The following is a 27,568-nucleotide window of genomic DNA, read 5'->3' on the forward strand; positions in this document are numbered from 1 at the left end:
GAAACCAGTACCACAACAGGGAATTCCATTATCAATTTCTCTGAACACACCCTTCAACCAGCCGAATCAAAGTTCTCAGCTGAGGGCTCAATTTCTGCCCCATTACCAAAACGAACCCCATTGGTCTTGCAGCAGACTCAGAGAAATTCATCAGGTGAATAAGGTTCTGGGAATTCTTCCACAAACCCCAAGACGCTCTGCAGCAAGCTGAGTGAGACAACCAATGAGCTGGAACAGTCGACAGAGACATCCGCAATGCAGAGGCCAAAGAAGAAAGAGTCGAATTGGACTCAGGAGATGCATGAACGCCAGATTCATCAGCCACACACACAAGGTCATGCAGAATGTCACCCAGGCACAAGGCAACGCCATCTGCTCTCAAGACCAATCACAACATTGTCATCAAATGAGCAGACAAAGGAGGAGCCATCGTAATACAGAACAGAACAGACTACTGCAAAGAAGCACACCAACAACTGAACAACTAGGAACATTACAGACAACTACCTGTCGGTGTGACCAAAGAACACACCCATCAACACAACAGACTAATTAAGACCTTTGATCCAGACCTCCAGAGTATCCTATACACTCTCATCATGCATTCTTCTCACAAAGGAGACTTCTACTGCCTTCCAAGATAAACAACACAACTGGATACCCCATCTTATTAGACATCAGGACCCTGTGTGAGAATCTCTCTGGCTATGTCAAGGGCATTTTGAAACCCATTGTACAAGAAACCCCCAGCTTCCATCACGACGCTATAGACTTCTTATAGAAAGTCAGGATCCGCATACCAGCCGAATCTGGAACATTCCTTGTCACAATGGACATTTCAGCACTCTACACCAGCATTGCCCACAACAACAGCATCGCTGCAACAGCCTCAGTACTCAATGTCACAAACTGCCAATTTCTAGATACCATCCTACAACACATCTGTTTCATCCTCGACCACAACGTCTTCACCTTCAACAACCAGTTCTTCATCCAAACACACGGAACAGCCATGGGGACTAAACTTACATCCCAACATGCCAACATTTTCATGCACAATTTCAAGCAAGACTTCTTTCCTGCTCAGGACCTCCAATTAATGCTACACACCAGATACATCATCGACATTTTCTCCCTTTGGACTCATGGCGAGGAATCACTGAAATGACTACACAATGGTATCAACAAATTTCATCAGATTTACCATGGCCTACTCTTCAGATTTAGTCTCGTTCTTGGACACACATCTCCATCAAGGATTGACACCTCAGTACCTCATTCTATTGCAAGCCAACAGATAACTTCACAATGCTGCATTTCTCTAGCTTCCATCCTAAACATGTTAAAGAAGCTAGCTCCTACAGACAAGCCCTGCGCATACACACAATCTGCTCAGATGAGGTGGAACATGGTGGACAACTAAAGAATTTGAAGGACAGTCTCATAAGAATAGGATACAATGCTCACCTCATCGATCGCCAGTTCCAATGTGCTATAGTGAAAAACCACAACAACCTCCTCAGAAGACAGAAACAGGACATGACCAATAGAGTACTTTTTGTCGTCCAGTACTATCCTGGAGCAGAGAGACTATGCCAAGTTCTCCGCAGGCTTGAACATGTCATTGATGAAGACGAACATCTCGCCAAGATCATCCCTATGCCTCCACTTCTCGCCTTCAAACAACCACCAAACCTTAAACAGACCATCATTCACAGCAAACTACCCATCCATCAGGACAACAACCACAATACCACACAACCCTGTTAGAGCAATCTCTGCAAGACATGTCAGATCTTCGACAATACTACGATCACACGTGGGAACACCACCTATCATGCACACGACAGATACTCATGTGGTTCGGCCAATGTTATCTACACATACACTGCAGGCAAGGGTGCCGTGAGGCATGGTATATTGGTGAGACCATGCAGACGCTACAACAACAGATGAATGGACACTGGGCAACAATCACCAGACAGGAATGTTCCCTCCCAGCCGGGAAACACTTCAGCGGTGAAGGACATTCAGTCTCAGATCTTCAGGTAAGTGTCCTCCAAGGCAGCCTTTGAAATACACAACCACGCAGAATTACCGAGCAGAAACTGATAGCCAAGTTCCACGCCCAAGAAGACAGCGTCAACCATGATCTAGGGTTCATGTCGCGCTACCTGTAACCCCACTATATTGTTCTGTGTTTGTAAAATCTTCCTCACTGTTCTGTGTTGACAACATCACTTTGACAATTTGATATGATCTCTCTACCTTGATTAGTTTGTACTGTTTTGGATTACTTGTTACTTTGGTTAGACCCTCGGCATGTGGCTTTTATTACCTATCATGTTAGTTCACTCATTTAGTTTGTCTCCAGCACCACCTTATTGTTAATTTTTTGTAATTATCTCTCTGCCTAAATTAATCGGATTATAGGTCATCCCTTCACATGTTATCCAGCTGTTGACACTTTACTGACACTGTCTGACACTTTTGATCACTTGCAGAGACTTATTATTCAACCTGTTTACCCTCCACCATATGATCTTTTGATATCTCTGCTATAGATTCTGTGCCTATGTGCCTCTCTGCACTTCAACCAACAAAGGAGCAGCGCTCAAAATGTCAACATGCCTGACAAAAGCATTGGAAATACAACAAAGACAATTGAAAAAAGAACATCTCTAATAGATCATTCTCACTTTTTAAATTCATCCCATTCCTATTCTAACCTTTTTTGTTCTTTTTCTTTTAATGAACCAGGTTGTATAGGTCAGCTCTGAAACTCAGAATGTATCCAACATTATGCGCTAGTAAAGAAAAAAAAACTCTCCAAACTGTCACAATTCAGAGGGTGCCAAAAATTGAATGTATTTTGTGATATTTCTGTCATTGACAATCTGAGACCATAAAAGTGTCTATTCTTGACTTGGTCTTAGTGTGGAACTACTCACCACAGCTTACCAGTTCTCTAAAAGTTCTACTTCAATTTTTCCTTGATTTCCATACTTAATAGGATTTTATTGCAATGGATGAAATTAAAGAAGATCCATTATATGTTCTCAGTTTATATAATTCACACTTCTAACTCACAGAGTTTTCACAACCAATTGTAATTCAAGGTTTAAAGCTAATCAACAATGAAGAGTTACTTTCAGATTAAGAAGTATGTGCCAGGACAAACAAAATCAGTGCAAAGCTAAAATCATTGATGGAATTCATGGGATCAAATATACACTATAATTCTGACACAATTCCTGAGACGGGTATTTGAACAAGGAGGGAGGAGCTCACTAAAGGGTGACTTTGGCTACACCCCCATGCAAGTAGGAAGGCAGGGCGTGTCAGCCTTATTGGGAATGATGCTGGGTACACACCTCGGCAATCGATCTGCATCATCACCCCTTAACCTCTCCCTCACATCCGCCTCCCCCTGCACCCTCCAAACCCCAATAGGAAATGGGAATCCAACTGAAATACCACAGTCGGCCTCCTAAACCTAACTTTGACAAGGGCCTTAAGAATCATAATTAGGTCTAATTCTCATACTGGGTGGGGATGATGCAAAGAAGCAACCTCCCATACCCAAACTCACCTTGGCCAAAATGGCTGACAATAGGAACAAAGTTTGAAAGCAGGAATCTTCAGGCCCTTACCACCTCCATTCTTGACATCAGCAAGGCCTGAAGCTTCAGTCTGAGGATTGTGTCCTGGACTCACCAAGAATTTTTTTGAATTACTACAAAGGATTTATGCTTTTCACAAAGAAGGCAGATAAGTGTTGTTAAATATTTTTCTTGTAGGCCTGCATTGGTGGGATGCAAATCAAGGCATCTTTTATGAATGTTGTAAGATGCTTCTGATTTTTTTTCCACAAGCTTGATTTTCAAGTAAACAAATTGGGTGCATGCCTTCCCCAGGAGAGAAGAAAGTCAGATAATCCATTTCATCCAGGACTGGCCAGCTTTCTGCGGATCAAAGACAGAGTAGAGATTATGTAAATTGTTGAATGTCTAAGTTGCTTAACCATTGAGCACTAGAGCTCATTTTAGAGTAATCCAGTAACATTCCTTTAGTCTTTGATTTTTCTTGCAGCAATCAATGGGCATGTGGCAGAAAGTCTGCCTGGGCTGGTAATGGCACAGAACCGCTTAGTCCGCTGGTATCTCATAAACATGGGTGGATCTACTGATATTTACAGTGTGCATTTCCATGGCCAACCTTTTATAATGAGAAGATCTAAAGAGCACAGGATGGGTGTTTACACACTATTCCCTGGTAAGTACTTCGAAATATAACTTCTAGATCTCAACTCTTCATGTAGCAATCTCCAATACACACTACACCAATTATTGTAGCACAATCTGATGTATTCTATGCTCCTCACTTGGTACAGATGGATATATTATACATTAATTACTATTTCTTAAGAGTTTAAACTACAGATATATTTTTGTCATCATCCTAAATGGTTTATTCCTCTAAATTGCAATGTCCACCCCTTTCTGTCTTCGCTAAATGATGTTGCATTACCGTACATTCTGGTGTAAACATTGAGGTTTTAAAACCAAATTTCTAATCAAAAGGAAGAGGTTGATACATATACAAATAGAATTTGAAGCGGATGGAATCCATAGTTCTGATTTCAACAGGGAAGTGCTGTCCCAGTCTATCTATTTTTGATTGCTTAAGTGAGAAAAGAGCAATGTGCACAAAAAAAAAACTCACTAGACTGTTGGCACCAAACTTGCTTCCAAAACTAGCAAGAGCTATGCGAAACATTAAAGATTTTAAGCTAGATTTGAGGGTCAACTTTTACATGAGGTTGACTATTCGTCAAGTATCTATGATAGATAATGAGTAGTTTATTTCCCTCTATCTTAACAAAGGCAGTAAAATGGTGTTGTCACCTCCTAATATGTCAGATTACATTTAGCATTGAGTAACATTGCATTTTGGTAGAGCAGTGACGATATTTAATAGCACATTGCTTACCTTCTACACATTCCATTTGCTTTCCTAAACTGGTATTGTTAAACATTTTGTTATATCCCTGTGTCTTAAAAGGGCAATGACACAGCTATCATTAAGCAGGTTTATATCATTAGCATAATTATGGAATGTGATTGATCTCAGTCAGGCTGAGTTAGGTCATCACACCCACAATGACAGGTGATCCAAATTTGGACTTCCTGTGCCCATAGGCGTAGTTCAGAAATTATCAAGATAAAGATGTACAAATGGCACTGGGAATGGAGTTGGGTAGGTGATAGCCTAGTGGTATTATCACTAGACTATTAATGCAAAGACCTAGGTAATATTCTGCCCACCCAGTATGCCATGGTTGGATATGTTCAATAAAGAATCTGGAATTAAGGATCTAATGATGACCATGAAATTATTGTCAATTGTGAGGAAAAACTGATCCGGTTCGCTAATATCTTTTAGGGAAAGAAATTGTTTGTTCTTACCTGGTCTGGCTTACCTGTGACTTCAGAGCCACAGCAATGCGACTGACCATTGACTGTCCTCTGGACAAATAGTGATGGGCAATAAATGCTGCCCTAGCCAGAGATGCCCACATTAAAAAAAGCGGCCATTGGTGGACAAAATCAAGCATTGTTACATTACGCCTTCTGATTGAATAATGCTCAAACACTCACACAAAAATAATGACAGTTTGGACAAGAATGGGAGGAAAACTGCTGCCGATGCACTTGGCATAGAAGAACAGGACAGAGGAGGAAATCAGAGAAGGAAAGCAACACTTATTGTCTTGTAATAATTCACCAACAGCTTTAATTTTTTGTATTTTTCTGCTTCTATTTTATTGAATTTCTTCAATATGATCATTGTTACAGGTTCGTTCGGTACAATTGAAATGCTTCCAACTAAAGTAGGCTATTGGCTTGTGGACTGTGAGACTGCTGAACACCAACAGGCAGGGATGCGTGCCATCTTCCTGGTATACGATGCCTGTAGGTACTATTGTCCTATGTGAATCATGGATAAGGGAATTAGATAACACTACATCAATTAACAGATTGCAAAATACACAAATAATTATCTGAACAGATACAGGAATTTGACTGAGGAATCAAGATCAAGGACCCTGGCTCCAAGTCCGTCAAACTTTTTATTAACTGGGACTTCTGGGACCAGGAGTGTGCCGGTTGATCAAATATTCCAGATAATCAAGAGGTCCATATAATCAATGTAAAAACACATACTAATCAATAGAAACACAATGCAGGGGGTATACACACTACTGTTATACTTTATTTACAGCACAAATCACTTAAATAATAACAACTTTGCCTTAAATAAAACTTACCAGCAGAGAGCCTTCTCACTTGCAACCTCAACTGACTACTCATCATTGTGGTAGATCACAGCATCTGAGGAGAAATTGACTCAAAATTGAATCAGCTGTTGATATTTCATGTGGTAATTCGATTGGACAAGTATATTTACATCGAAGTAAATAAATTTATAAAACTATAACAATTAGACAGAATAATACAGTAAACTTCATGGTATTTGAGGTACATAATTTTTGCTGATTTATCAAGAGTGCCAGTTCATAGCATGCCAGTTAAAACAAAGATTGCTGTACCGGTAATTAAGTGGTTATGTTAAAACTCACCTTTAAAAGATTGAAAATTGTCAGAAAAAGATAGACTGAGGGAGGATTTGGTTGGATTTTTGTGGATTTGGAATGAATCCAGAGTCATTTAAAAATGGTGAAAGAATGTGATTCCAGGGTTCCCACCTTCATGCCCAGTGCCAGCAATTTTCACTGGAGCATGGTTAAGACTCATGTAGTAAGCCCACATCCTGCAATGCAACCTGTCAGCCCATTGTGGGCGTAGGAATCTGAAAACCATAGCATTTTTAATGGATCCAGGCCAACTTCTTCATAACCTATGGTTCACTGTATGGGAAGTGCAGTGTCTTGATAGAGCAGTAATTACATTTGATGCTATACTGCTTATTATCAACACGTTCCATCTGGTTTTCTAAATTGTGACATTGAACATTGCAGTTGTTTTGTGAATCTTAAAAGAACAATGAATCAGCAATCACTGTTCAGAGTTTTATATCAATGACAGTGACTAAGAAGGTCAATAGTTGATTCCTAGTCATGCTTAGTTATCTGAGGACAACCATGGTGGTAGGTGGCAGACTTTCCACTGTCTAGAGACTAAGTTTTAAAGGAGGGGCTAAATTAACCAAGATTCCTGCTGTGATCACTATTCAACTCCTGAATGAAGATGTATGTGTGTAGACAGAAGCCACTTTTTGAGATGTAAATCACTAAGGGCATCACTCTTCAGACTGTGGCCCACTGCACTCCCACCTCTGGTGGATCTGTCCTGCTGTTGGGTCAGATCATACCAAGTACAATGATTTGTGTCTGGAACATTGTAAGATACAATCAGAATGACGATGTTGGACTGTTGCTCAACTAGTCTGTGGGATAGCAAGTCAGAGGCTCAGTAAAAGTGGGCGTCTGTGTGAAATCAGTACTAGTTTCAAACGACCTGTCTAAGTTTTGGATTCCTGCCTGTGATTCACACTTCAGTCTTTTCCCTGGGATCTGCAGGAAAGTTGGATCTGAGGCCGACATCATTTTATAAAGGCCTCCAGAATTGGCCTGCCTCTGTGAAAATCCAGCCCTGGAATTATTTCCTGGCTAAAATGAAATTTAAGTTGTTGGAAAATTATAGACTGTTTTACCACAGTAAAGGGGGAAAGACAACTTCCTTTGCCTGTGGAATAATTATTCATCACAAAGAGTGTAGGGAAAGGACAGAAGGAATTTATTTACAGCGTTGTTACAGAGTGAATTGCTTTGTCACACAGAGAATTGAGACAGATGCACTTGTATCTTTTAAGGAAAAGAAGACAAACATTTGATACAGAGGAAAATTCAGAGATATGCCAAGAGGCTAGGGCACCTCACTCAAAATGGCCAAATGGCCTCCTTGTCAGCTGTTAACCCGACTGGTCAGAAACAACAGGGGTAGGGATAACTGTAGGGATCCCAAATGGACACAGACGTATTCTGGAGTGCAAGTAGTTTAAATCAGTTAAAGGCCACAGAACACTGATCACCTTTCTGCTACTTGTCCAGCTCAGTGATATATAGAAGAGCCCACAATTCCAGAAGGCATCAGCATACTTAAAATATTTGTACTTGCAGTGAGTGAAATAAAGGAACTATAGAAATAACAAGACTGAAACATGTTGAACTTCAGAATTTTCAATCGCTTTATTGTTTAGAAACAAGTTCATCCAATTCACCATTGGTAGAGTGATTGCACTTTAAAGCACATGAGACAACAACAAAGATTGGAACTGTACAGTAATATTGCTTTATGTATTGTAAATGCTGACACCATAAACTCTCACTGGTCTGAGATAAAAGGACAACAGTGATTCTTCACAGAGAGAACAGGATAAAGTTAGGAAAATGTGTAGATTGATTAACAGTCTGAAAGGCTGCAATGTAAACACAGCTTCTCTGGTGGTAACCACTGGTATTGCAGCCAGTTAGTTGTTAGTCCCATAAAGCCGGAAGATCTGTTAAGTGTTCACAACTCATGTTGTTACCCCAATTGTGATTATTCCACTGGATGTCAACACAGATTTCAAGACCGTTTTCGCCTCCACTATCAGGGCTGTCTAAAGTGTGGTTTGAATACTACCTGACTTGCTGCTATTTATATTCTAATCAAAAATATATTTTTATAAATGGAATGCTTTAGTGTGTTCACAGATTCTGGACATCAAAAAGTATGACAAATTCATATTCACCTTCAAGGTAACTTTGCACAAATTTGTTTGCTCCCCAACTGGAGAGGATGTGGCCTTTAAGCTTCCTTACTATGGGAGTGAGTTTCCAGACACATGCCAGAAAAAATAATTTCAATCATATTGTGAATATAACAGGGTTTCTCATTAACAAGTAAAACATGAATTGGAGTGAAATATCATAATGCATTGGTGGTTAGACTGTAACAATATTCTGCATCTTTCAGACTGCGTAGTACCCCTAGGTCTGGCCACTGGAAGAATAGCAGATTCACAGCTCACAGCTTCTGGACAAATAGGTCAGTAAAACTTTATTGCAATCTTCTAATGTCGACTAGTTTGAATCCTTCAGCACTGAGGTATGTTGGAGGACAGAGTTTGGCCTTACTTTCTCAGTCCCACAGTGGACAATTAAAATGGTCTGGGCTACCTAAATACCAGAAAACCAAGCGGTCCCCACCTGTCTGATTTAACGTATTCTTTTTCATTCAACCAGTCCACACATGTTATGACACACCTTGGGAGCAGGTGGGACTTGAACCTGGGCCTTTTAACCAGTCCTTTTGCACGGGTGTGAAAGACACTCACATGAAGCCTGTAGGTTTTCCTTCTAAATGTGCTATATGATTCTTGTGGCTCAGTGATATATCTCCACCTTTGAACGATGAGGCATGCAATCAAGTCCATTATAGCATAACGACATCTATGAACAGGTTAGTCAGGGAAAATATCAATGTGCTAATCAGTGTCTGACAAAATCAAACAAACTCTAGTGGTGTTTTCATTGGGCCTGAGCAGGAAATCCATTCCAGATGTAAAGTGCACTGGCATCACAGTAACTAGGCCCAATGGTTAAAAGCACTTTGGCCTCTTGCTGCTGTAGCCAGACAGAAAAAGTAATAAGAAGGGTCTGAAGAAGGGTCTAGGCCCAAAACGTCAGCCTTCCTGCTCCTCTGATGCTGCTTGGCCTGCTGTGTTCATCCAGCTCTACACCTTGCTATCTCAGAAAAAATAATAACCTGAGTTTTGCGCTGAAAACCTGCTCAAACTTTGCACTTACACAAGTCAAAGTTGATGGAAAAGCTCAGCAGGTCTAGCAGCAACTGTGAAGAAAAAATCAAGAGTTAACATTTCAGCTCCGGTGACCCTTCCTCAGAACTGATGGTAGCTGGGAAAACGTCAGTTTATACGTAGAAAATAGGGAGGTGGGTGGGGTAGGGAATAAACGATAGGATAGAGCCCAAAGAGAGAGAAGAACAGTTGGGCAGACAAAGGAGTTGATAACAATCAGGCTGGGTGGGAGAATTCGAGACAACAAGGTGCAGAGCTGGATGAACACAGCAGGCCAAGCAGCATCATAGGAGCAGAAAGGCTGACATTTCGTTGTTAATGGGGACTATTAGTGATTAACAACAGGAGGTGTGTAATGGCAGGCTATTGATAACAAGGCCTGGTATGTGGGGTAGGGAGCTGGGACATGGGAGAGTTTAGGCCCTAAAATGATTGAACTTGATATTGAGTCCGGAGACCTTGTTATCACATAGCCTGCCATTACACACTACCTGTTGTTAGTCACTAACAGTCCCCATTAACAACTATTCACGCTCCCAGCCAGATCGTTATCAACTCCTTTGCACGTCCAACTGCTCTTCTCTCTCTTTAGGCTCTATCCTATCGTTTACTCCCTACCCCATCCACCTCCCTATTTTCTGCATATAAACTGATGTTTTCCCAGCCACCATCAGTTCTGAAGAAGGGTCACCGGACCCAAAACGTTAACTCTGGTTTTTTTTTCTTCGCAGATGCTGCTAGACCTGCTGAGCTTTTCCAGCAACTTTGTTTTTGTTCCTGATTTGCAGCATCCGCAGTTCTTTTTACTTACACAAGTCATTTCTCTTGAACTATTATTTTAGTAGCCCCTTGAAGACAAAAAATAAATATAATGTTTCATGATTGTTGTGATTTCTGTTTATTAGATAGCTGTGTATTTATATCACAACACTGACTGAACAAATATAACAAGCTACATACTCAAGATTTTCTTGGGATGCTTTTCTTAAGTGTAGTAAATACACTGTAGGAATAGAGCCACATAAAGGTCAAGAAAGGTTCAATTCCTAAATTGGCAGCAGTACCTTATACTTATACTATGTAAATCTGTAACGTAGTATAACTTTTTTCTTATTTTCTCTATTTTTGTACGTAGATACTTTGTACCTAAGATGGCACCATGTATTGGTGACATTGTACGCTTTTCACTGTACTCCCGTTTTTTGTAATTTGCGTACACATGACAATAAATCTACCATGGAGCTCAAAAACAACTAGGACTTCAAAGTATCACTCTTAGAAAACAGCATAGTTCAGGGCTGGCTGTGGTTTCTCTTAAAGTAAAAACACAGAATTGAATCATAGAATCACAACACACAGAAAGGCAACTCAATCCACTGATTTGGTGAAGATCTTTTAAAGAACAATGCGGTTAGCCTCAGTACTCTGTCTTTTTCTACCACAATATAATTTTTCATCCTTTAAATATTTGCCCAATTCCCTTTTGAAAACTCCTACTGAATCTACATGCACTGGCCAAGTAGGCAGTGCAGCCCATATCCTAACCACTCAGTGGGCAGCAGTTTTTAATTGGCTTAGTATGCTGTCCTACCACTGGAAAAGTTGGCAGGAAATGCATCCCAGCTGATGGCTGCAGGGCTGCTGATCAACACAGCCACTTCCAACTGTTTGAAGAGAGGGCTTCACCCTCCCCCTTCACTTGGAATGAAGTCTTGTCTCAGAGAACTTGGCTTGCAGCTTAGATGCCACCAACTGCTGAGGAAAGAAGTGCTCCCACAGCCTCCAGAAGATGGGCTGAAGATAATTACAAAAAGCTAGCACTGATGGAGGGGACACTCCTCCAAGGAAAGCACTGGAGCTGCCTTCCTACCCAATATCACTTCTTATCTTAAATAAAAAGGTTCTCTTTCTCTCCCCATCTCCTGCTGGGAGGCCATCGATATCCAGCCAGTAGCTTCCCCTCCCAGCAAGAGACCAATCCACAATCAACAAGATGCTGACATTCCGGTTGATTGGTCCTCACAGGGGTACTACACAATCTAATTTGGTTCCCACCTCCTTGTGGTGGGCAAGCTGTCTGCTCCCTTAGTCGCCATCAGCAAAACTTACTGACTGCAGGAGCAGATCTGTCTCATGGGTCCCCCCAATTTTATTACTTCTTCCATCTTACTCCTAACTCATGTGGGCTGGTAAAGTTCTCCACATTGTGTAAAATAGTTATCCCTCTTGCCACCTCTTTTTTTTGCCAATCATCTTAATCTGTGCTCACTCAGCTAGAATCATACAGCATAGAAACAGACTTTCGATCCAACTTGTCCATGTGACCAGTTTCCCAAACTAAACCAGACCCATTTGCCGCATTTGGCCCATGTTCCTCTAAACCTTTCCTATTCATGTACCGGTCCAAATGTCTTTAAATGTACCTGTATCTATCACTTCCTCTAGCAGTTCATTCCATGTACGAATCAACCTGTGTGTGAAAAAGTTGCCCTTTACGTCCCTTTAAATCTTTCTCCTCTCACCTTAAAAATATGCCCCCGAGTTTTGAACTCCCCTTCGTTATGGAAAAGACCTTTGTTATTCACCTTATCAATGACCCTCATGATTTTATAAACTTCTATAAGGTCACCCTTCAACCTCCTATGCTCCAGAGAAAACAGTCCCAGACTATCCAGCCTCACCTTATAACTCTTAGGCTATTGACCATTGTAAATAGTTTCTCTCTCTTTTCTCCATGCATGGTCCTCACTGTCTGCAGGTTGATAATCATTACTCATGCCATAATATAACCACAGGCAGTATGAGAAAGAATAGGCCCCAAGAACTACCTCAGTTGGGACAGGAACTGAACCCACACTGATGGCATTACTTTGCATCAAACACTAGCCATTTGAGCTCACCAACCCAACCCTTCTTTCCTCACTTACTTCGTCGGAATCCTACATGACTTTAACACCACTATCAAATTTCATCTTACTTTGTGCTCCATGACGAACAACCAGCCTAACCACAGGAATGTAACCGTACTGCTTTGAACCATTCTGGTGAAATCTATTCTCTCTTCCTTTCCAATCCTCTCACATCCTTCCTAAAGTGCAATGCACAGAATTGGACAAAATACTTCAATTTGGATCCAATTAGTGTTTTATGTAGATTAAGCATAATTTCCTGATTTTTGTTTCCAATGCCTCTATTTATAAAGTCTAGGATTACATAAACGTTAATAATTGGTTTGTTAATCTGTCTTGTCACTTACAAAAATGTATTCACAAACATCCCCAAGACCATCTTCATGTAGCCCCTTTCAAATTGTATCATTTAACATCTTTTGTCTCTCCTGACTTTTCCTACCAAAGTGCATCCCAGACTTTTCATCTGCATGTGTGAAGCCTATTACTACCTTCCACATTGCATACTACCTTAGAAGTTTTATAGTGTACTGGCACTCACCAATTGTGAATATAAATGTAAAAAGAAGCCAATTTTAGACAAGGTATCTTATGTCTTTCAGGAGAAGGAAAGAGATTAGGTGTGTCAGTATATCAGAATAAAATAAACAAATATGAAGGTCAAATATACTCTACTCATAACAAGAATGCTTTGAAAAATATTTTGATTTCACTAAAAAATGCAATTACATTTACAATTCTGTTGAACAATCACTAGAGGATACTTATTCCTATCATTGGAGTAAACTCAAAGTAGGGTCCCTGTTACTTTACATCTTTCCTTTTTGTTCATCTTTAAAATTACAAACATGACCTTTGTATCAATTATACCTGGTTTAAGAGGAAGCTTATTATCTAACTCCATTTTATTATCTTTATCCAACCAACAAGTTGGGTAGGATAGTAAGATAATCACAAATTACTGAGGTTCGCTCTTACTGGATTTTATAGGGAAATGGAGACCTCAGTTGGCAAGATTACACAACTCTGGATTCACCAATGCATGGCGGGGCAAAGGAAGTCGACCATGGATTCAGGTACAACTGCCATCAGGAGATTTTATTGAATTTATAACACGGGACGCTATACTTAGACACAGAATATGAGCACGCACCCAGTAATGCGTTATTGAGGGCAGATGGCCTCAATACTTGCTCATACAAGCTGCAGCTACTTCTGAATTATAGAAAAAGTAGGTTTAAACAGAAAAGTTATTATTTCCCATAATCAACCTATCTAAATAAGTCAAATGAAAAGAAATGAGCCTTGTTGGAAAAAAACACAAGCACAAAGTCCAAGCATCAGATTTGTGCTGCTAGTGTTAGCAACATTGCTGATCACTGATCACATAATCACTGATGGGTCTAAGATGATCCAAGCGTTTAGATATGAAAGCCCAGTTCAAATTGAAATACCATAAGATGTAGGAACAGAAGTAGGCCATTCAGTCCATCAAGTCTCCTCCGCCATTCAATGAGATCATGGATGATCTGATAACTCTCAACTCCACTTTCTTGCCTTTTCCCCATAACCCTTGATTCTCTTATTGATTACAGATCTGTCTTCCTAGCCTTGAGTACACGTAATGACCCAAACTCAATGGTCTGTGCAGCAAAGAATTCCACAGATTACTAACTACCCTCTGAGAGAAGAAATTCCTCATCGTAAATGATGAGCCCTCACTCTGAGATTATGCCCTCTGTTCCTTAACTCTCCCACATTGGAAAACAAGTTCTCAGCATCTACCTGTCAAGCCCCCTAAGGATCTAATATATTTCTACAAGGTCTCCTCTTATTCTTATAAACTCCAGTGAGTACAGAGCCAGGCTACTCAACCTCTCCCCAAAAGAAAATGCCTCCATACCCAGGATCAACCAAGTGAAGCTTTTGTGGACTGTCTCTAATGCCAGTATATTGTTCCTTAAATAAGGGATCAATACTGTTCAAAGTATTCTAGGGTGGTATTCTAGATTTAACAAGATTCCATTCCCATTCCCTTATATTCCATTCCCTTTGAATCAAAGGCTAACAGTCCATTTTCTTTTCCTTTTACCTGCTGAACTTGCATGCTAGTTCTTTGTGATTCATGTACAAGGACACCCAAGTCCCTCTTTGCTGCAACTTTCTGTAGTTTTTCTCCAATTATATAATATTCAGCACCTGTATTCTTCCTGCCGAAGTGCATAACCTCACATTTGCCACATTATATTCCACTCACTAACCATAGAAGAATATTCTATTCTGAGGGTCACCAGACCTGAAACGTTAACTGTGATTTCTCTTCCAGACCTGCTGAGCTTTTCCAGCAATTTCTGTGTTTGTTATAGAAGAATATTTGTTGTTTGAGTCTTATCACGAGACCTTAAGTTCATTCTTTGAAAAGAGGCTGTGGGATACTTTTAAAAAAGATGGAAAAGTTTAAGTATGTACAGGCAGTCTGAACACCTCTCTGCCTTGACCAATTTTGCATTCCTTCCATTTGTATTGTATATATACACTTACTGCTATATTATACATAAATTAGCAGCTCACCTTTTCAGACTTTGATAAAATACAGCTTTTCCATTTATTGATTGAATATTAACCTTTGACTTTTACTTCCAGGTTGATTTAAAGTCACCAATGTTTGTTCATGGAATAATTACACAGGGTGCCCGCCACTATTTTAAACACCTCTATGTTGACCACTTCTATATTGCTTACAGCCTGGACACTTATGCCTGGAGAAATTACAAAAGCAATTCAACCTTGGACATTAAAGTAAGTCACACTTTTTCTTACAACAAAAATAAAACAAATAGGATCCTCAGATACAATCAGAACTTCATCTTTCTCAAGTATCTGTAGCGTTGTGCACAGCCCAGACCATCACAGAAGCCAACCTTATATCCATGGCCTCTACTTACATGGCTCGCTGCCGTGGAATGGTGGCCAACAACATCAAAGACCCATTGCACCCTGGTAATGACCTCCCACAACCTCTTCCATCAGGCAGAAGATACAGAAGGCTGAACACATGCACAAGCTCAGGAACAGCTTCTTTCCAGCTGTAATCAGACTGTTGAATGGACTGCATCCTCAAATAATGTAACCTGCAATGTAACCTGTATGCCTCTAAGTCTTTTGAATTGCATATCCTTTATTTGCTCTGATCTGCCTGTATCGCTCATAAACAAAGCTTTCACTGTATTTTGATACGTGACAATAAAATCAAAGTTACAATTCTTCCATCGCCTTATTACTGGAAAGTGGACTCACTGAAGGTAATTGGGTAGTGCGTATGGGCAAAATCCATTCATTACCTTGTTATCCCAATTTTCATATCCATTGCGTGCAATGGAAATGAAAATCTATAAAATGGGAGTCTGTCTGTCTGACTTTTCAATGAATGAAAAAACTGAAATTGTAAGCCTTGGTCAGGCAGAGTAAAGATGGACAGGCATATTGGTTTGCATCCTGAACAGCCATTGTCTGAAAACAAACAAGAATGAGCAAAAAAAGGAAAACCAAAACTGAACAGGAAAAACAAAAAAAAAGCTGGCATAGCTGCCATCTGCCTTTGCTACTCATGCTCTGCAGGTGTACTCCCCTGACTCCATTCCACTTTTCTCTGAGGCAGAGTGGGGGTGCAGTCAGCAGGGCTATCCACCAACAAACAGCAGATAACCAATTCAGCTGGTTACTGGAGAGTTAAGGCTTGTAATAAGGGGAAAAGGAAATTAATTCTTCTGATATTTTACAAAGGACTTTCTTTGAGTGGGTAGGCAATATATTAACTTCAAGTTATTCTGAAACAATGTGATTTAAAATATAGTGCAAAATCTTGACGGACTTGATCTTACAGTATTCTTATTTTTAATAAAGACTTCTCTTTAATTATTGCTAAGAAGTATGAATCTCTAATTGCAGGACTTTACATTTCCACCTTTTAATTCCAGATCTTTATAGGAAACACTGATGCAACAGGGACAGTGAAAAACCATTTCAATCCACCAATCATAGCTCGGTATATCAGAGTGTACCCAAAGCCAAGCACAGGACAGTCAGCACTACGAATGGAGCTGCTGGGCTGTGATCTACAGAGTAAGTTCAGGGACACAATCCCAATAATTTTGTAAATTCATCACTGAATGGTCAGAATTGAGAATAACAAAAAAGGGTGAAGGAAGTGAAATATTGTATATGTACAAAATCTGAATCAAAAGCAGAAAATTGTAAAAATGCACAGAATGTCAAATGTCAATGGTAGGGAGGGCTAACATTTCATTAACGCTGGGAGAAGTTAGAAATGTAATGGGTTTTAAGCAAGTGAAAGTACGAGAGGAAAAGAACAAAAGGAAAGTCTGTGGTGATTCAAAGACATTATAAGTTTTCATTATCAGGATTACCATTTCTGCTCATGTCTGATTTAGTTAAAACCACCCATTGAAATGGCAGCAGAATGCACATGTTAGCCTGTGATGCTAAGACAGAAACAGACAGGGTGGAAGGCAAATGAGACGAATTGGTAAAGGGATGGGTAGTGCAGAGCCAAATGTTGTGCAAATAGGACAAGAAAGAAAAGATGATCCCAGAAAAGGTGTAAACAGCAGGATCATGAACAGCCATTGTCTGAAAACAAACAAGAATGAGCAAAAAAAGGAAAACCAAAACTGAACAGGAAAAACAAAAAAAAGTGGCATAGCTGCCATCTGCCTTTGCTACTCATGCTCTGCAGGTAGCTTCCACCTTGCACTAATCTCTGCCATTACATAACTATAGAAGTTCTTAGAATTCATTTTTATGTCTCTTGTTAGTTCGATCCCATTATATTTTCTCCTTTGAACAACATCATTGTAATATTTTACTGAACTGTAAAATCATCTCAGTACTCTTTTTTTAAACAACATTGTAAGCCTCTTTACTTAAAATTAATACACCTACAGCATCTCAATAACCAGCATTGAACCACTTTTCCTACAAAGATTTTATCCTTTTAGGGCATGCATATTGATAATTATTGAACTATTTATTTTAAATGCTTACCAAGGCTTATTTATGGTTGTATATTTTAACCCTGCTTGCCAATCTACATTAACCAACATGCTTGGCACAACTCTGTAGTTTGCTTTGGTCAGATTTAAGTACCTAGGCCTGGATTCTGAGTTGTTATTCCAACATACGTGGGAGTTGAACACAGGGACCCTGCAGAATCCCAATTGTAGCAGATTCCAAAGGAACTGGCTGAGGAATTGAAGCTTCCATTTGGCCATTCTGAGTTTATGAGCTGAGCTTTCTAAACAGCGCCACAAGATTGTGTCTCAAACTGTCTTCCATTATGCTTCCCAGGTTGTTCTTTGCCACTAGGGATGGAGAGTAGAGTCATTGCAGACCACCAACTCAGTGCCTCTTCATTCTGGGTTAGCATTAGTGCTTGGACCCCATCATTGGCTCGACTCAACAAAGAAGGATTCACAAATGCATGGGTACCAAAGGTAACAAATAAAGAACTTAGGTACTCAGGAGTGAGTTACTTGTTGGCGTCTTATGAAATTATTCCAGTAGTCTATATAATAGAGTCCTACGATTTTCATTCAATTTTATGTTGCTCATATATTATTTACACTGCTGTCTATAATTAACAAAGGACAACTTTGCAAAGTCCAATTATGACAAACTGTTTTCTATTCACAGAGAAATAACCCACATGAATGGCTCCAGATCAACTTCCAACATAGGAAAAAGATCACAGGAATCATAACCCAGGGTGCCAGTCACCTAGGGCGGGCTATGTTTGTGAAGGAGTTTATTGTCTCTTACAGTGATAATCGTAACAACTGGACAGTATTCAAAGACAGGCAAACCTTAAAGGAAAAGGTAGGTTCTGAAAAAAAGGAATTATAATCTAACTATTAACTATTTCTGCAATGGGAGTCTAATTGTTGATCATGCTTTGTAGTTCATTATTAAAAACTGGATAGGTTCTGATAAATTCTTTCAATATTCTAAGTATGAAGCTTTCTCCATACATTCATTACACTCTTAAATCCAAAAGAATACCTTCACTCTTTATTCTCATTTTCACCTCCCAATGCTCCCATCAAACACAGCAGAAATGAGACAGCGTTCAATGAGGCATCATGAATGCATAGAAGCAAACCTATTTTCCGAAAATGACCACAATAAGCAACATTTAATACAATGGTGAACATTCAAGGGACCTTAATCACTGTTACTTTAATCAAAAATGCAAATATAAGTTCTTTTATTAACTAAATACCAGCAGTGCTGTACCAGCTATATGTTTAATTGAGCTGTGAGATAATAATACTGGAATTGAGACTTTTTTGGGCCTGATTAGTACAAGTTAGCTGGGCAATACACGATATCGTCCTACCAAAACTAGTTCCTTTAAGTCAGACAAAAACATTCTTCAATTATTTCTAACTTGAAATTGTTTATCATTGAATCACTGACAATGAACTTATTTGTTGTATATGAAGTTCTCTTTAGATTTCTTTATGACAAATATCATTCCAGACTGACAAGATAATAATTGCCTGACCATCTCAAATTAAACCGGTTCCTTCTCGAGAATTAATAATACTTAAAAATATATTTACTATGAGGAAATGCAGGCAGGAAACAGCAAGACAGAGTGGCAGTGGTGGGAGGATGAATGCTCTATTCTTGAAAGAAATAGAAGGTACGTGCTCCTTGAACCACTGCTATACCGTGGGTCAATTGTCAGACTGCAGCCAGATCCTGCAAACCTCTTTGTATGTTGATATCTGCGGTCATTCAGGCAGCAGTCTGTGGTTGTGGGCCAGTAAACTGAACATACCTGATCTTGGTCTGAGTATGCACTGCAGCACTCATCATACAGTCTATTTGAGCTGCAATGGAAATAATTATACTAGCTTCCAGAATATGCATTATTGTTGATGATGTCTTCCCACACTGGAAGAGATGATTCCAAGCATTGTTCAAAGCCACATGCAAAGTTGAAGCTGGAATTCTCTGGGTTCCTTGACAGTCACAAGAGACTTATTAGTGGGCCTGATAATGTACTATCACTTCTTTTTCTGCTTCGTGCTCTTGCACCTAGAGTTGGCCAAGTATAGTTCCTGGCTATCTGAACGAAGAAAGGCACAGTGAAACTCTGGCCCCATGGATACAGGATATTTCTCTTCCTGTCCACCTCTTGCACCAAGGTATCTGGTGTTGCATTGGAGAATCCTGCAGTTCGCTCTCTGCCACTGAATATTTCCCAGGTCAAACTAACTTCTCGAATGACTTCCAGAACATGTTCCAGCTTAAATATAACTCCCTTTAAGGTGCTGCAGGCTGGCTTTTCACTTGTACAATCTTGGCTTGAACTCATGCTAGGCGCTCATGACATTGTGCCCTTTACTCAAATGTGCAGCCAGTCAGCATGTATTTAGTGTTGCCTGCAAAATGCAAACACTTAAATGAGCAGGCTGCATGAAGTTTGCCTGTCACCTTGACTGTGAGCAACGGGTGTAAATTGGTTGCACACCACACTCCGAGCCCATCTTTGGGCAATAATGATTTTTTTATTCCCAAGTATTATAATCTTGATACCTCTGGGCAGAATACAAGGCTTCCCGTACATCAACAAAACTGAAACCAACTTAGAAAACCCACGGAAAGAGGTCTTAACTGGAGTAAAAATTGTTCCGCTCTGTTTGTATTTGTTTGGATAGAAGATAGATATTTGGATAGATTGGACAGTTTGGACAAATATTCCAACTGGCCTGTAAATCTCAGATAAAATATAGTGGAGGTAACTTTTAAGTGAGCATTGTACAAGACAATATTAAATTGCTTGCCTAGCACACTCGTTTACAGAGCACGGACAGTCCATTCTATCACAGACAACTGAGCTGAAAGGTTTTCCTCTTCCAAAAGTAATTGAGGCAAAAACATATTCACCACATCCAGTCCTACACCTTCAACGCTTATAAGGAACTGTATCCCTCTATGAAAGAGATCACATCATTTGAGAAATTTCATATTTCACACAGTATTTTCTCATGTTTTCTGCATTTGTTCTATCTTTAATCCCTTTCCTAACAAGATACTCATGCATCAATAACACAATTTTCAATAACACAATAACCCCACAACAATCTGAGGATTTATTCTGTACAAGTGAGTGGATGGAAAACACTGGTTCCACTCTCAAATTGTGTTGACATAATTTGTCAAAACAGGTTTTACACTCAGCTAATTAAGATATTTTTGATCACATTATCGATTCTTATCATTTTAAAAAAAACCTAGGAATGATATTGCCTCACACACTTGTCTTAGCAAAAACAAGATTATTGCTATGAGATTTTGTATAACCTAAGCCTTGAATTCATGCTCATTAATCTTCCCTGAGCATTGTCTAATTAATCAATGTCCTTTTGATTAAATAATACCCAACTGTTGCCCAAATTTAGCTTCAGGAATGTACTATAACTTATTGTGACAGTGACACGGTGTTCCCATCCCCATAACTGGTGTCCCTCATAAAACAAACAAAAACAGAAATTGCTGGAGAAACTCAGCAGCTCTTGCAATATCTATGAAGAAAAAAACAGATTTAATGTTTTGAGTCCATTGACCCTTCTACAGCTCTTCAGCATCCGCAGTTCTTTGTTTTATTCATGTCTCTCACATTGTGAACACAATGGTGGGATGGTGAGGCACTGAAATAAAAGTAAAATGAAAATACTTTTAAATGAGTAAGATGATTGTGGCTTCAAATCTCACAAAAAAAGAACAAGGGAATTATTTCCGGTATCCTGACCAAATTTATCCTTTAATCTCAAAGACAAAAAGAGAAAGTCTCATTATTTTCAAGTTTTTGTTTGAAGGAGCTACCCATATACAAATTTGTTCCTACGTTTGCCACATTACATTACCATCTACACTTCAAAATACTTAGTTGGCTGTAAAATATCTTGGGATGTCTTGATGTTGTGAAGGCAATATATACATTTTCTTTTCCACAATCTGGCTATAATATGCTATTCTTCCCAGTTCCCCTGCAAGGTTTATCTGTGTTAGTCTAATTGCATCTCATGATCCTTAACTAAATGCTCATGATTATCTTGAACATTTTTTCCACAGGTATTCAAAGGGAATGTGGACAGTAAAGACCAAGTTCAGAACACCTTTGATCCTCCCATATTTGCTCAGTATTTGAGAATATTTCCAAAAACCTGGCAACAAAATATTGCCTTACGTGTTGAGGTATTGGGATGTGAGACCGAACAGAGACTTTAAAGACAAAATAATGTATTAAAAATGAGTAAAACTGAATATATTAAAGATTTTTGAAAGAAAATGTATTGTAGATAGCCAGACTTTCAAGTTTTGCTTTTATTCCAGTGTATCATGTCAATGTATATACGTGAGTGTGGCACTTTTACCTTGAGTCTGTTATAGAGTCATACAGCATGGAAACAGACCCTTTGGTCCAACCAGTATTCCCATGATCATGTTCCCACACTAAACTAGTCCCACCTGCCTGCATTTGGCCCATATCCCTCCAAACCTTTCCTATGCATGTACTTACTTACCCAAACCTCTTTTAAATGTTGTAACTGTACCTGCATCCACTACTTCCTCTGGCAGTTCATTACACTGACGAACTACTCTCACCTTAAAAATATGCCCCCCCTAGTTTTGAACTCCCCCACTTTAGCGAAAAGACTTTTGCTATTCACCTTATCTATGCCCCTCATGATTTTATAAACCTCTGTAAGGTCACCCCGCAACTTCCTATGCTCCAGTGAAAAAAGTCCCAGCCTATCCAGCCTCCCCTTATTACTCAAATCCCCCAATCCCAGCAACATCCTGGTAGTTGTTTATAAACCCTTTCCACTTTAATAATATTCTTCCTATAACAGGACAACCAGACTGTTCACAGTACTCCAAAAGTGGCCTCACCAACATCCTGCACAACCTCAACATGACATCCCAACTTGTACACTCAATGGTCTGAGCAATGAAGGCAAGCATACTAAATGCCTTCTTAACCACCCTGTCTACATGTGACGTGACTTTCAAAGAACTATGTATCTGAACCCCCAGGTCTCTCTGTTCGACAACACTACCCAGGGTCCTACCATTAATTGTGTAAGTCCTACCCTTGTTTGTTTTACCAAAATGCAATACCTCGCATTTATCCAAGATTATCAATATGATCACTTATTTATCTACCCACAAGGTTATTATATATTTACCTGTTGTTTCCTCCCAGAATGACAGCAACTAGAATCTTGATTCATTAAATCATGAGTAACAAATATCAATATTACCAGATGATCCCACAAGTATCCATACTTTATAAGTACCTTGTGTGTTCTTCAAGGATTTATGTAATTCTTAAGAAACAAAGTCTGATTATCTTCATTGGTAAATTACATCATTGTGAAACTTGTTTCCACATCCATTTGTTACATAATCATGTTGATTTTTATATTGGAATGAGAGCTACTAGCACTGTTGATCAGACAGGTGTCAAGGATTTCTTAGCGGGATCATCATTTACTGGAATCAATATCCAGTGATGCTCCACTGAAAGCCGCTCTATGATGGTCACAATGAAGTACAGGTCAGTTAAACAATGCTATATGATCCACACATGTGACAGGATGATCAGGTTGTTGCAGCAGAAACAGCAGAAGTGCTGTACAATCTCAAGTTGTTGTTATATTCCTCCACCTTCTTCATCTTTCTCCACGGCCATCTGAAAGAAGACTTCAAGTATGTTCCTTTGTTTTCGAATGTTGATTGAAAAGTGCCCTTATTTGGGGAAAAAAAAACTCATTCCCAGCTTTCTGCACTTCAATAATTTAAAAATTGTTTGTGCACTTTGCACTGTTCCAACGGCAGATTGGTAATATTTAATGAAATTCTAAGGAACTGACAAAGTAAATGCTTTTTAATAAGGGAATTTTGGCAGTTAAATTTTCATTGATAAAACACAGAACCTCGTGGCAATCAGTTTGTTGTATCACACTCCCCTTTGGAAAGCCCCAATAAATCCCTGTATTCCTTTACCAAAACATTATTTGCTGTCTTTTTACTTGGAGGATTATGGTGACTGAATTTTAATTAGCCTAATTAACTCAGGAGGTCATGGTTGTATGAATATAATAATGGATACATTCCATTGAGTTAAGTCAGAGGCAAACAAAATCTACTTTATGGTATCCAATACTATTTTTTAGTTCATTGCCCACTGGTTCATGTCCAATATTTGAAGTTCACCATGACAATGAAACGAGAAGTATTATTTGAGTATTTCAAGGTGTATATAGGCTATTAAAACTACCTGCCTTGCAAGACTGACTTTCTGTCATCATTTGTACGGAGTGTTTTGTGGTTATCTGTCCAAATGGAGTGCATTTATCCCTACACACGTATGAATGCATTTCCCTCTATGTACACAGTGCATAATTTAGTATCACAAATGTACAGATGCATAGACAGATGATGCTCCATCAGGTCATCTGGATAGATGTGACCTAACAATGTGTTAAAATATTTCATTCGTCAAGTAAATACCCTAATCTGATCTAATTGATGGTTTGTGTGGAGTTGTTTCTTGTCTGCTAGGGCGATGGCAGCTACTTATCAATGGGGACATGCTGTAGTTTGCCAGAATTATAACTCTGACAAGATAGTAGGAGCATTACAGCTTTTTGTAAACCAAAAAATGACATCCTTAAATATGGAAAAGACCACCATTTGCCAAATGATCCTACTTCTAAGAGGCCTTTTACAACATTAAGAACTTTTCACAATGTAATTAATTTTGCAAGATGGATGAAAAACATTAAATTGATATCCTGAAAGTTCTGCTCAAGCATTCAAAATGTACTCCTAAAAACCCAAAGTTACATTTTAAACACAACTGTAATGAATAATACTAAGAACAGAACAGCACAGCAACAGGCCCTTCAGCCCATCAAGCCTGCATCAACACATGATGCCTTTCTAAACAACCTTTGCCTCCATGCAGTCTATATCGCTCTTTTCCCTGCCTATTCATAAATTTAGGGTGGCACAGTGATTCGCACTCCGGCCTCACAGTACCAAGGACCTGAGTTTGATTTTACCCTTGGGCGACTGTACTTGTGGAGTTTGCACATTCTCCCTGTGGCTTCATGAGTTCGGTTTCCTCCCATAGTCCTAAGATATGCAGGACAGGTGGATTAGCCATTCTGAATTGCTGATAGTGTTAAGGATGTGCAGGCCACGTGGATTAGCCATAGGAAATGCAGGGTTACAGGAATAGGGTAGGGGGTGGGTCTGAGTGTGATGCTCTTTGGAGGGTCGGTGTGGACTCAATAGGCCAAATGGCCTGCTTTCACACTGTAGGGATTCTATGATCTTTCACAATGTCTCCTAAACACTGCTATTGTATCTGCTTCTACCACCCCCTCTGGCAGTGCATTCTAGGTACCTACCACCCTCTGTGTAAAAACTTGCCTCGCACATCCCCCTTAAACCTTTCCCCTCTTACCTTAATCCCATATCCCCTATTAATTGATATTTTTATCCTGGGAATAAGATTCCAACTATCCATTCTGCCCATGCCTCATAATTTTGTAAACTTCTATCAGGTCATCCCTCAGCTTCCAATGCTCAAGTAAAAGCAAACCAAGTTTGTCCAATCCCTCCTGATAGCTAATACATTCCAAACCAGGCAATATCCTGGTAAACCTATTATGTACTCTCTCCAAACCTCCCACCTCATTCTGGCACAGCTTCCCTTCAAGCTTTCCAGACTGCCTCCCAGTACTTCTGTCCCACCAGTCCCAGACCCGATATTTGCTCACTGTACTGGTCAACCCACCATACAGGCACTTTCTTATAACCTCTTCCCACTTTGGGTACTGTGCCATTTTCCCTCTTGTATCTTTTAAATTTACTGTTTTCTCCCCCTCTCTCTGTGTCTCTTGGGTCCCCGACCCTATAATAGCTGCTTTTTCATTTCTCTATCACTAACCCTTTTCACCATCTCTTACTTCATGGGTCCCCAACGCTACTGTAGCTTCTCTATATCCTCATGGGTCGTCAACCCCAATATCTGGCTTCTTGCCACCTTATGGGTCCTCTGACCCTGTAATTCAAATAAAGAACATCCAGGACTCAACATTGTTCCTTTGAAATTTTCCAACTATTTGTGTTGTTGTAGTATATTCTCTGTGATGTAACGAAAACCTTGGAAGTTGCCATCCTGATGTTCACATATGAAACTTCTGCACTGAATGTCTGGGCATGAGGATAAAGGATGTAATGAATGAGAGAAATATAGTGGACAAAAGTTAATTTTACAGTAGTTTATGGAAGTATAGGGAACAGTCAAATGTGAAACAAAGGCTTACTTGGAGAAGGGTTAATTTCACTGAGTTGAAATGGGTTCTGGCTCAAATGGTTTGTAATTAATGACTGGAAGGTAAATCTGTAAATGTGCAATGAAAAGCCTTCAAACAAGAGATAAGTTGAGTATCGGCCTTACATAGTTTCATTAGGAGAAAAGAAGGGGCACCCAAAGATAACAGCACTCAAGATGACGAGAGTTATAGTGATTAAAATGAAATAGATAAGGGATTCTTACAATATCAGGTTCTTGGATACTTGAAAAACTAAGCCGAAAATGGCAAGTACAGAGATGAATGGACAAAGGAAATAAAAGGGGCAAAAGCAATGCATGAAAATAAACCAGGAGTTAACAGAAATGGGAACCTAAAAGTCTTTTTATAAACTTATCAATAATAGAAAAGGTGGACAAAGGATGGCTCTGGTCACAGTTTTCCAATCCTCGTTAGAAATGGGCATGGTGTCAGAGCACTGGAGATTTGCAAATGTTATACATTTATGGAGTCATACAGCATGGAAACAGACCCTTCAGTCCAGCTGTGTATGTGCCGACAAAGTTTCCCAAAATAAACTAGTCACACTTGCCTGTGTTTAGCCCATTTTTCTTGGAACCTTTCCTAGTCATGTACTTGTCAAAACATCTTTAAACGTTGTAACCGTACCTGCATCTACCACTTCCTCTCCCAGTTCATTCCACACATGACCCACTCACTGTTTGAAAAAGTTGCCCCTCAGATCCCTTTTAAATCTTTCTCCTGTCACCTTAAAAATATGTCCCCTAGTTTTGAACTCACCCAACCTAGGGGAAAGACCTTTGCTATTCACCTTATCTATGCCCCTCATGATTTTATAAACCTCTGTAAGGTCAACCCTCAACCTCCTACGGTCCAATGAAAGAAGTCCCAACCTATCCAGCCTTTCCTTACAACTCAAACCCTCCAATCCCAGCAACATCCTGGTAAATCTTTACTGAACCCTATCCACTTTAATAATATCCTTCCTATAACAGGATGACCAGAACTGGACATAATACTCCAGAAGATGCCTCATCAATGTCTTGTACAACCTCAACATGACATCCCAACTTCTGTACTCAATGGGCTGAGTAATGAAGGCAAGAATGCTAAATGCCTTCTTAGCCATCCTGTCTACATGTGACACAACTTTCAAAGAACTGTGTGCCTGAACACCTGGGTCTCTCTGTGCAACAACACCACTCAAGGCCCTGCTATTAATTGTATAAGTCCTGCCCTTGTTTATTTTACCAAAATCCAATATCTTGCATTTATCCAAATTAAACTTCATCTGCCACTCTGTTTGTAATGTTAGATGACCTTTTTCACTGT

At 39.6% G+C, this 27,568-nt stretch overlaps 1 protein-coding gene across 2 annotated transcripts in view; it reads left to right on the top strand.

Annotated features, from left to right (window-relative positions):
• f8 (coagulation factor VIII, procoagulant component) overlaps window positions 1-22,362 on the top strand; it is a 76,805-nt gene extending 54,443 nt beyond the window's left edge. For both annotated transcript variants that reach the window (XM_020533297.2, XM_048605457.1), the window contains 9 exons: window positions 4,093-4,275; window positions 5,859-5,975; window positions 9,042-9,113; window positions 13,785-13,870; window positions 15,438-15,593; window positions 16,772-16,916; window positions 18,162-18,307; window positions 18,507-18,689; window positions 21,957-22,362. In XM_020533297.2, the coding sequence (XP_020388886.2) occupies window positions 4,093-4,275; window positions 5,859-5,975; window positions 9,042-9,113; window positions 13,785-13,870; window positions 15,438-15,593; window positions 16,772-16,916; window positions 18,162-18,307; window positions 18,507-18,689; window positions 21,957-22,112 (1,244 nt within the window). In that variant the 3' untranslated portion in view covers window positions 22,113-22,362. The remainder of the gene's footprint in view (window positions 1-4,092; window positions 4,276-5,858; window positions 5,976-9,041; window positions 9,114-13,784; window positions 13,871-15,437; window positions 15,594-16,771; window positions 16,917-18,161; window positions 18,308-18,506; window positions 18,690-21,956) is intronic.
• Window positions 22,363-27,568: the final 5,206 nt, after the last annotated feature.

This window comes from Rhincodon typus, chromosome 14 (genome assembly GCF_021869965.1).
Source record: "Rhincodon typus isolate 14 chromosome 14, sRhiTyp1.1, whole genome shotgun sequence".
Taxonomy (NCBI): domain Eukaryota; kingdom Metazoa; phylum Chordata; class Chondrichthyes; order Orectolobiformes; family Rhincodontidae; genus Rhincodon; species Rhincodon typus.